The following is an 11,248-nucleotide window of genomic DNA, read 5'->3' on the forward strand; positions in this document are numbered from 1 at the left end:
CGTCCGAACCGCAATTTTTGCCGTGTCGTTTTTTAACGAAAACGAATAACGATCGAAAGGAGGGATTCGATCACGGATGAAGTCATTTTCGAATTTAGAGGAGCAGTCGAAACGTGGCCGTTTGGTTGATAATGAAAGGAGCGAGAAGGACGGCTCGCAACAATGGTTGAATTCACTCGGATGGCATCCGAGACCGTGAAGGTCGAGGATCATAGAGACGTCATAATCAAGAACCTAACGGCAACGGTGAAAAAGAAGCGAAGGGTGCTCGTATAGCCGAGACCATAGGTTGGCCGCGCGTTATACACGGGCTGCAGTGAAATGAGTTTAATGAAAATAGCATTGTACCCGATCATTAATCATACCAACTCTCCGATAGTGGTTATCCAACCATTCCCTTTTCTCTCTCTCTCTCTCTCTCTCTTCTCCCTTTCCCGGACAACGCTCTTCATCCCCTTCTATCATCGTTGCTTCGCTCTCTTTTTCGTACGGCGTGATGTATCGTCGTTGAGAGGTGCGTTATATACGAAGAGGTTATGAATACCAACTTCGATCGAACAACTCCCGCGAGATGAAGCTCGAACCGCATCGTGGCGTTCTCTCTTTCTCCTAAATTTCCCAAATTTCTTCCCGTTCTTGGATCGGGAGAATCGCGCGCAATCGCAATCGTTATCTCGGCAAATGTATCTCGATTCTGATTCTCGTTGTTGAGCGGCTCGCGATCGAGAATCCGCGCCGATCTCCGTGAATCGGAAATCAATGGGTCGGCGGCAAGTGTGCGCTATCCAGATTACTGCCGAGTCACGCTTCCACCAATAATTCGTAACCCGTCGTCTTTTCGAAATCGCGACACTGCCACTATTCATCTTTATTCCAAAATTGATAACTTTGGATTCGTTCGATTATTCGAACATGTCTGTTGTACATACGAAATAGAATTTGTCTCGAGCTATTATCGTTTACGAAGGAAAGAAGGAAGGAAAGAAAGAAAAAATGATAGGCGTGGAATTTTACAAGTTTGGAAGTAATATCGAGATACGAGAGGTGTAACGGACAGAGCGCCATTTTATCCCTAAATTTCAGCCGACAGAAACAAGGAGGGAAGAGAAAGGAGGGCCAAACCCACTTCGGTTCGCTAGGCGCGTTTTCAATTTCCAGGACCATCAATACGTCCCTCGGAATCCCCCTGCCACGCTGCTCCAATCTCTTTGCCCCTTCTCCCTCTCCTCTCTTTTCATCCCGCTTCCCCTATCTTTTTTTCTCGCTCGCGTCCCGCGACCAACCGGCTTTCTTCTGCTTCTCACCCTAACAACTCTTCCTTCCAACGTGCTTTATCGATGCCGCCCCTTGCCTCCAGGGATGCTGTAAGTACATCTATCATTTCGACCAACCACCCTCCGCGCGATTGCATCCCGCCGACCAACCAACTATATATATATATATATATTTCGATGTTTCTCCACGAATACATTTTCCTCGCCATCCCCGCCGCGATCAAATATAATGGAACGAGAATGTACATCGCGAGTATCCCGAGTTTCATCTTAACGTTGTTTTACGTATCTATAGGATTGATAATAGAGCGAATCTGTCATCGTTGCGGACGTAGATCGTTTAAAATCTTAGGGAAAACGTTCGTTCGATTGAACGTAACAAGCGGATAGATTTTGGATCCTATATATTGAATCGAAGATAAACGATTAGGAAGATTATATATTATTTCAATCGACGTGAAAACGGAAGGGATCCGATTATTTGGCGGGAAGAAAGAGGGATTTCAATCGGATTTTTAAAACAATTCCAAGATGAAAGGTGGAGACAATCGTGAAGCGTCGATACACGCGGTGAACAAAAAAGAATGGAATCCTTTTTTTCCCTCTTCTTCTTTCGTTCGCGAACCGTTCTTTGGATCGATGTGTTCGATTTCGATCAGGATCGAGGATATTCCCCGTATTATTGAACCCTCGAAGACGGCGGTGCGCGTTCACAAAGGTGGAACCCGTAGGAACAATACGGAGAAAGAAGCCGAAAGATAGGGATGCGAGAAAGGAATCGAAAAGAAGAGAGGAGAGGGAGGAGGGGAGGGAAGAGGGAGGAGAGGAGAGGAGAGGAGAGGAGAGACGAGAAGAGAAGAGAAGAGACGAGAAGAGAAAGAACGTCGAGAAGTCTGATGGGTTACCCGCCCAGAACGTCGTGCAACGTCATTGTCGGTGACCATGGTATGGATGAGCTCTCGTTCGTTCGAATCTCGTGGATACTTAAACGCTCTTCGCGTTCATCGACTGAAACGCGTCCGATGAAGGAAATGGACGTTGAAAAAAATTGTACGGTATAGAATAGAAAGTGAATTAAATCGGCCGGGAACGCAGACAGATACGATTTTAGTTTCTTCCAAGAAAATTATCGCATCGTTGAACAAAATACAAAGGAATCGTGATTAAATGAAATTCATTGAACCGAACTACGCCTGTCAATGTATATAATCGATGTACAGAATGATTCATCTTCGATGTTAATCATTTCATTCGCGTGTTTTACACGCTTCTTTATACTCGTGTGAGTATAAGTGCTCGGTTATTAGCTCGTCGCAAACTTGTATAAATTTTGCATCCAATATCGAGTAAATGGAATAAAGGGAAGAGTTTCGAAATTTCTATTACTACTATTCTCACGAGGAATTTAAACGAAAGACAAGATGAGAAGCAGATAGTTTGGTAGGTTCGAGATTATATCGGAAAACGCGCGGGTCGCTTGATTCTTTCTACTCTTATCTAATCTCTCTGGTACCGAACACGGCCTCCATGGATTTGCAGGATTATAACTACTTTTTTCGGATCTACGTTTTTGATCGATTGGCCACGATGGAGCGCGCGTGCAGAGATTCGAACAAGGATTTGAAAAAGATCGTACGAAGGAGGAACGCTGTTTCTGCTGAATTTTTGCAGAAAAGTTTGAAAATATAATGGACTCGAATAAACGCGAGTATTTATTTTCTCAAACAGGATCGAATCGACTTTTACACGAAGACGAAACGAGTGGAAAAGATCGTAAGGAGATAGCCACCCCGAGTGTCGAATTCTTCTGTTAGTCCAACGAGTGGCGTCACTTTTGTTTGATGCCTCACTGTCGACTTCACGACCGATCGATACCGATCTATCGACACGGATCGCTTACCTCTCCTTCCTTCTATCTACTCGAGTATTAATACGATCGAATCTTAATCTTTTTATTTTTTTCCTCCTTGTTTCCGATCCGCGACCAAACTTTCCATCATCGAGACACCCAGCCGATATTTCCGCCGCCAAATAATCCTCCCGATCACCAAAGATTTAAAAATCGAAACTTTAATAATAAGCAGTAAGAAAAAAGAATAAAGAAAAGATTGGACGTCGAAACGATCCAACGGAAGAGGAACGTAAGAGATGTACGAATTTGAATGACACGTAAGAGAGGAGAATGTGAAAGTAAGTATTTGTACGAAACTCGATAAACAATAAGTCATTAGTCGTTAATTGCGGTCTGTAAACGAGAGAAAGCGACGCAGATTGATCAAAGTTGATTCGCGATTCGAAGTCGTTGCGAAAGATCGATTGGTTGGATTAAGAAAAAAAAAAAAAAAAAAAAAAAAAAAAAAAAAAAACAAAAAAAGAAAAAAGTTGGTAATTACAAATATTTACAAACCTCTTCGTTGCTTCCATTGATCGCTTCTAAAGCTTTTAATTTTTCGATCTCATCGTCGGTTCCCTTTTCCACCGTAGACACCTTCTTCGTCGCCGTAGTCGGTTCCACCAACGTGAATCCCAAATCCACGTCTTGCTTCCAAAGCACTTCGATTAAATCCATGTCCTGAAACAATACGCGATAACAATTTAAGTATGAGAATTTCTTTGAAATTTACAATCTAAAAAACTTCATCGAATTCTCTCTCATTTTACTCGATTCAAATCTTTTCCGAAAAGATCATTTCCCACAATTTTACTTTTCAGTTTTCTTACTTACATTACTCGCGAGAAATTCGTAACGCGATATAAAATTTTCTCTCTCGTTTCACGCAGGTAAGTTAATAACGACCAATCACCGGATCGAGTTGTTCAAAATCAAAATGATTCATTTTTGTTGCGGCCGAGATGTCCCTCGCAGGGAGTCCCATCGACGAGTGTGTGTACAAAAGTGCATGATTAATGATGCCGAGTATCGATGATGCATCTCGAAACGGATGAGATCGGGAAGGAGAAGAAAGAAGCTGGGAAAAAGGACGAATCGCATGACGGGGCACAATTGGCAGGACAGCTGGCCCGTAGCTTTTAATTGAGCCAATTTCGCCGAGTTCGTATTCAACCTCGTTAACTAATCTACAGATTTTCTTCGCTAATTTAAAACCTGGCCGTTATTACGCTCGGTGCAAGGAGTAGAGAGTACGCCGTCTACCGTACTATATACCTAAGTGTAATTAGATTTCGCGATTAATTCGATTCTCTTATCGTTAAATTAGAGTTATCTTTCGAGTAGATAAATAAAAATATTCGATATTCGATAGGTATTCCGAGAAACAAACGTTAATTCCATCCACGAACTTGGTATTTTGATCTCATTTCTAGATAAATAGTATATATCGCGTATTTATCGTACGTGAATATAACATAATTTCGTGGAAATTCGATAGAGGTGACGATCGAATAGTTGACGATCAAAAATACAATCGGATTAGTCATTAATCTTTGTGAAACGTAAATTACGTTATCCGTAATCGGGTTAAATTTTAACACGATTTGGCGTGGCTTGGATCGTAACTCGAGTATAACGTTTGTTGTGCACGATTTGCTGGATCGAAAATTACTCGACCGAGCGTGTAATTCGATGCGGCGAAGGAATGAGAAAGAAATGGAGGACGCGATGAAAAAGAGAGGCAGCGTGGGTGTGCATACGATGTCGGCCATGTTGGAGAAACACAGCGGGATATCCGCCGCGCCCACAGTCCAGAGAGCTCGACTCGATCGACGTTCAGCTCGTCTCGCGCATTTCACCTGCCACCACTGCGCGCCAATCGCATTTACCTACGCCTTTAATTTTTGTTCCATTATTCCATCGACACGTCCGTACATACCTCCCTCCCTCTCTCTCTCTCTCTCCAGTTCTTCTCTTTCGTTATCGTTCGTTATAATGGCCAAGTTAATAACGCTCCTAAAATTCGTTGGCGTGTAAAAGCGACTTTCGTAGAAAGATCGGTAGAAATGGTTGTATCAAAGGTTGTAAATATGTTTCGAAAATGCGATATAGAAAGAACGAGTATCTCTTGCATCGAGATCTTCGGTTCTATCTTAATTAGTTATCTTGAAAAATATTTTCCCGCTCGATTGTTTCTTCGTCTCGGAATAACAGGTGTAACGATCTCGCCGCTCTTAAATCGATCTGTCTTTCGAAAAGACTTTGCTTCTGCGGGACACGAGCCGATGACTGTACGTTTTATAACTTACTGCATCGAATGTCGATCATACAACACCGTGATAATGTAATTACTCTCCCCATTGTCGCCGATGACAACGAGTGTAGGCCAATCTTCTCCAATAATCAAACGCTTCTTCGCGGAAACGACGAGTTATCGACGGTATATAGCACGAGATCGATTACGTTCGAGTGAATTTTACCGAGTGATGTTTGATCGATTATGGGATCAGTTAAGTTTTTCGTACGATTCTCTACAAATACCTACGATATCGCGTAATAATAATATTTTCCATAAAAAAAATATAGTTAAGAACTGTTAAATTAAATTAAGAAATAAGTTAATTTTAAAAGGTTAAATGTTCTATTAAATTACGAAATTATGTTATCGTAACATTGCATTACGATAGATATATATCGCGTAAAGTGTATAAATAAAAATAAATTTATCATTGATATTGATATTTACTCGAAATCTTATCTACTTACGTGATTAATAAAGAAACGATAATTAATCGTTTTATCCATAATAACTTACTTGATCTTAGAAATTAAAGATTGTAAGATATTGAGTCTATCATAATCTCTGTAAAAATTTTTATTTATTAAATTTGGATATTTTAATTTATTAAATTTGGATAAAAATAAAAATAGTTTTTTTATATCGTCATAAACATTAATACCTGTTATGTTTCGTTATTGGAAGAGACGTCGTTATATATCTTATATATCCTAGAAAGAATGATCGAAATACGGGTTTTATCAACGCGAATAAGTATTATAAATTTCATGGTGATTTTCTTTCCTATAAAACCGTCGAAACGTGACATCGCGATTCCTTATTTTCACGTGATTTTTCACGTGTGCTCTTCTCGTTCCGCTTTGCGATTTGCTATTACAATTTCCTTTTTACTATAATTGTTATTTCAATGTTTCACAACTTCTTCGACTGATAATTTTGCTTTATCGCGTTCATTTAATACGATTCAAATATTCGTTATTTCGACGCTGTTGTCAATATTTGATCAAAATAAAACGACGGTATATACGATACCGCAGAGCGATTAAAGACAATACGATAAAAGATAATATCGATGAGCGTAAATAGTACACATGCGTTCGTATCTGATAGCAAAATCCTAGTTTCGAGTAATACTCGAAAATTACATGTTTGCATACTTTTTTTTTTTTTTATATCTTGAGCATTTATATAAATAAAAAAAATAATTTCTCTATCTCTATCACGATACGAAACGGTTGAAGTAAAAATTTTAAAAGAAAATATCGCTACAAGATGAATTGCGTTCATTGAACAGTGGGTAGCGAGTTGGAAAAGTGGGTTGGTGGTAATAAGTAATCTTTACAAATTTATCGGTAATCTCGTTATGGCGTAACGCCACCTCTGCCTACTACCTTTCCACGCTTGTTGTGCGTCCAATCTTAAAAAGACGCACTTCTTCGGTGTACCTGTCAAGATGTACCTGGCTTTGGACGATAAATAGGCCTAATGGTAGTTCTACCGTTAGGTTGACCAGGTATTATCCTCGATTTTCACGCCACCCTTTCGTTTCTATTTCCAAAAATATATCCACAGACAGGTTACTTCCACTTTTCTTGTAAATAAAGATAATCATCTAACTAATTTCAATTCGTTCGTTATTTTTATTCAAAAAATCAAGAGAATCAAATGCGTTCAATTTATAAGAATGGTAATATTCACTTGTTTTTCTCAGTAATAAAATCCCCGGTATTTCCAGATATTTATCATTATAAATAATGTATTAGAACAAAATTGCGGATAAAGCGTAAATAGTTTGTGGTAAGTGTGATGGTGCCGTTAAATTTCCATTGCTAAACATTATACAGTTTGATACAACGAAAACTCTCACATGCATATTTATCATATAGAAGAACAATAATAAATGTGCGAAATTCAATCAGATTAAAGATGCAAAGCGCAAAGTGAAGAGTAAAGTAAATGAAAAAATTCTAGCCAAGGATCTTTCTGCACTGGTTGTGAAGCAACGACTTGGCCGTGAATAAAAGGAAGGAACCGTGGCAAATGATGTTTCCGCAAATCTTGCCCGCTGTTCATAAATTACTTATTGTTGGTATTCGCGTAGTTAGAAATACTAGCTTTGGACTATTTTGCGGTAGACCGAGATAGACACTGACCGCTAATGGGTCCCATGGGTCACGCCTACTTATCTTCTCTCGCTTCTTTCCAACAAGGGAGCCTCGAAGAGAGCCGTTTTTCCATCCGTTCAATGGAATGCCACTTACTACTGTTCGCATTTGGCGAAAAGTAATTAGGATGTAAAGGAGCGACAATAAAAGTCGGTTCAAGATTAATACAAAATTGGTAGAAAATCTGTATTCATCGTATACTCGCGTATATTGTTGTTCGTCAACAAAAGAATTTCGAGAATCGAAACGAACGCTATCGCGAAGGATAGGGAAGAGAGATCTAATCGATCGGTGCACGCTGGTGGAGAGGACATTTTGTTAAAAGAAAAAAGTGTCCCGTTAAACGCGATTGAAAAGTTGAATCGCTACAAGGTTGATTAAAAAAATTGAGCAACTTTCTAAAGGCCGAACGCGGGTTGCGAAGAGAGAGCGCGAGAGAGCGCGAGAGAGGAGATTCAAAAGCATAAAGCATTAATTTCCTGGTTTTAATTAATGCGTCGTGCACGCAGCCGTACAGTAATGGCGGCTGAACCGTCCTACCAAGAGGGGATAAAGGAGGGGGAAGAGGGAGGCGCGGCTAAAAGGGGAATTTGATTAATGATCCTACAGGATCTGGGACGCGAGGAGGGAGAGAGGAAGCGTATCCTAGGGGACGCCTGTCTTGCCACAGAGCACCGATCACTACCAGAACATACCTCCTCTCTACACGGAACACATTTTTCACACTTTTTCAATACATTTTTGCGTTCGATATTTTCGAAAAATAGTTTCCACCATTTATTTTTGCGCCCTGAAAAGCGAACGACACGACAATCTCTAAGATAAAAATTCATTCTAGATTCATCTTTGCACTTTACTTTTCCACCAGCATTCAGAGTCCAAAATAGATTGAAATCCGTAAACTTTTTCTAAAAATTTCTGTTCAATAATAAATCGATAAATTGATAAATTGAAATTGTTGAATATAATTGTAGACGCGTACGTAATAATTACTCGTCGATAACAGGTAAGAAGACAACGAGGATACGAAATTACGCTTTTAAAGAATTCGGACATCGTTGATCGTTTCATCGATGAATCATTTTGCGAAGAAAAAGAAGAAAGAGAACCGAAGAAAAATAGTTTGGCTATCGACACGATGGGCCGAAGGGAAGCCAGCCCCTATCTCGTGGCCCATCGACGTATCATCGATGTAATTCGTATAATGTATCCACGCAACTGGGACCGGAGAAAGGAGGAGGGAGGAAATAGGAGAGGGCGATGCGTACTTATATACTCGCTTATACTCGTATCGAAGGGCGGTGCGTGTACAAAGGCAACGACGCCGTCACGAAACGTTCACTCCAGACAGGGGCGTCCCTATCTTTCTCTCTTCCTCTTTTCCCAACCTTCGATACGCCACCATGTATCCGAGGTGTACCGCCAAGCCCATGTATCACGTATTCTTCGCTTTTTTCGTTTCGTACCGAGTAAGTGCACGTTGTCGTAGGTGAAACAAGAAACAACGATTGACGAAAAAAAAAAAGAAAGAAAAAAAAAGAAAAGAGAGAAAGAAATGCAATCATCTCTGAATATGAAAAAAATCTATAAATTTATTATTATCAATCGATAGTATTATCATTTGCTCTTTATCGTATGTGTTTTTCAAGAACGCTTCGAACTTGTCATACTAATGTCTATATTTAAGTCTATTATCTTATCTATGTATATGACCATTTGAATTTAATTATACTATGGATAAATATATATACATATAATATATATTCTATATATATTATATATATATATATATATTTCAAAGGACGAATCGATTTGAATTATTTATCGAACAACGCGAAAATTAATATACAATACTTGGAATTATCGGGATAACACGATCTAACGGCAATTGTTACGCGAAATTTATTATCGAAGGATCGTGAAAAGTCGTGCGATATCCAACAAACTATAGAAACGAAAATTATATCGAATTTTTAATATATAAAACAATAATTCGATCCTAAATGTGAATACATATATTTTAGAATTGATCACATAATTATAGTAGTATTTTATAATTAATAATACGAAAGAAAAGTATAATTTCTCAAAAAGAAAATATATTTCTAAATGTTATCTAAAAACATGTTTATAGACATATGTTAATTATCATGTAATTAATAATATCAAACGAATAATTTACAATTGTGTTATACATAATAATGAATAAAAGAAATTCTTTTTTTTTTTTTATGATAAAAATTCTAGTAATAAATACTTACTGCGATATAAAATGAAATAGATACGATTTAATATATGACACAACAAACTTGTTTTCTTTTCTATATTTAAAGTATTTAAAGTAGATATTTTTTTTTTTTTTTTCACTTACTCCATTCTTTAAATATCATTGATAATTAACGTCTTACCGTATACAGCGCTTCCGCGAAAACTCGTAAAAATGTCGTTTTTTGATCGAATCGGCAACAAAATCCATAGATCCAGTGTGATTTTTTCCGAGATTATCACGCGATCGATTCGAAGCTTGTAATTACGCGCGGAAGAAAACCGGTCTTGCGATTTCACGACGGACGCCTTCACTTCGTTATGGCCGCCATTAGTGCAAATACCATTCTGAACTGTCAGACTAGCCGAACTAATCACTCCGTGTCCCCCTCGAACAATATACTTTCGAAAGCGTTAATTATTTGTACCGACTCGATGCACGCTTTTCGCAATTCACGCACTATGATAATTTATTCTAGCTTTGCCGTGTACTAATTTTACATACACGGACGATATTTTTCTTTCTTCCCATTTCGATACTATACGTTTCAAAGAACGATTTTCCTTATTAATTTACGAGATTGATTTTTCTCACTTTGGTAACAGAAACGTACGTGAATTTTTTCGAAATAAACATGGAATATCGATAAAAAAAAAAAAAAAAAAGAAATATTCAAATTTATAATTTTCGTAATTATATTCGTGTTAAAAAAAAATCTATATTTCGCCGCTGTCGATAATATATCGCAATTGCGATCCGGTTTAAACTAATATACAATACTTACTTGGAATTATCGGGATAACACGATCTAACGGCAATTGTTACGCGGAACGATTATCGGCGCGAAGAATCGTGAAAAATCGTGGAATATCCAAGAAACTGTAGAAACGAACAGATGTTTGCGGCGCTTTGATTCGCGGTGAGCCGCCGCGCTTCTGTGAGAATGAAACGCGGGGAACCGCAGTCTATGCGGTACATGTCCGCCGCGAACAAACTGCAATTCACGATGTAATCTCTAGGGAACGGGCATCGATCACACGGAGATCCGTTGCTCCATGTCAAAATATTTCCAGAAACGTTTTGTGAAACACCCGAAGAACGAAATCTCTCCAATACATCCGAACTCGTCCCTTCAATTTTGCATTTAAATCTTCTTAGCCGATTTCCCACCGATGTCTCATTATCTGTCGATACACACCGATCATGATATTTTACCCATTACATGTCGCGAAAATTTAATTAATTTTAGTAAAAATGTCATCTAAAAGATTTAAAAGAAGACGAGAGATACTTGTTTTAAGGATCGTCGTATCTAGTAGAATGGAATGATTTTCATATGGTGAAAAAAAAAAA

General features: G+C 38.5%; 1 protein-coding gene across 4 annotated transcripts in view; it reads right to left on the bottom strand.

The window, feature by feature from the left end:
* LOC102676118 (segmentation protein cap'n'collar) overlaps positions 1-11,248 on the bottom strand; it is a 76,906-nt gene that overhangs the window by 46,819 nt on the left and 18,839 nt on the right. For all 4 annotated transcript variants that reach the window (XM_006623272.2, XM_006623273.2, XM_006623275.2 and 1 more), the window contains one exon: positions 3,682-3,846. In XM_006623272.2, the coding sequence (XP_006623335.1) occupies positions 3,682-3,846 (165 nt within the window). The remainder of the gene's footprint in view (positions 1-3,681; positions 3,847-11,248) is intronic.

The sequence above is a fragment of the Apis dorsata genome, unplaced genomic scaffold (genome assembly GCF_000469605.1).
Source record: "Apis dorsata unplaced genomic scaffold, Apis dorsata 1.3 scaffold_867, whole genome shotgun sequence".
In the NCBI taxonomy this organism is placed as follows: domain Eukaryota; kingdom Metazoa; phylum Arthropoda; class Insecta; order Hymenoptera; family Apidae; genus Apis; species Apis dorsata.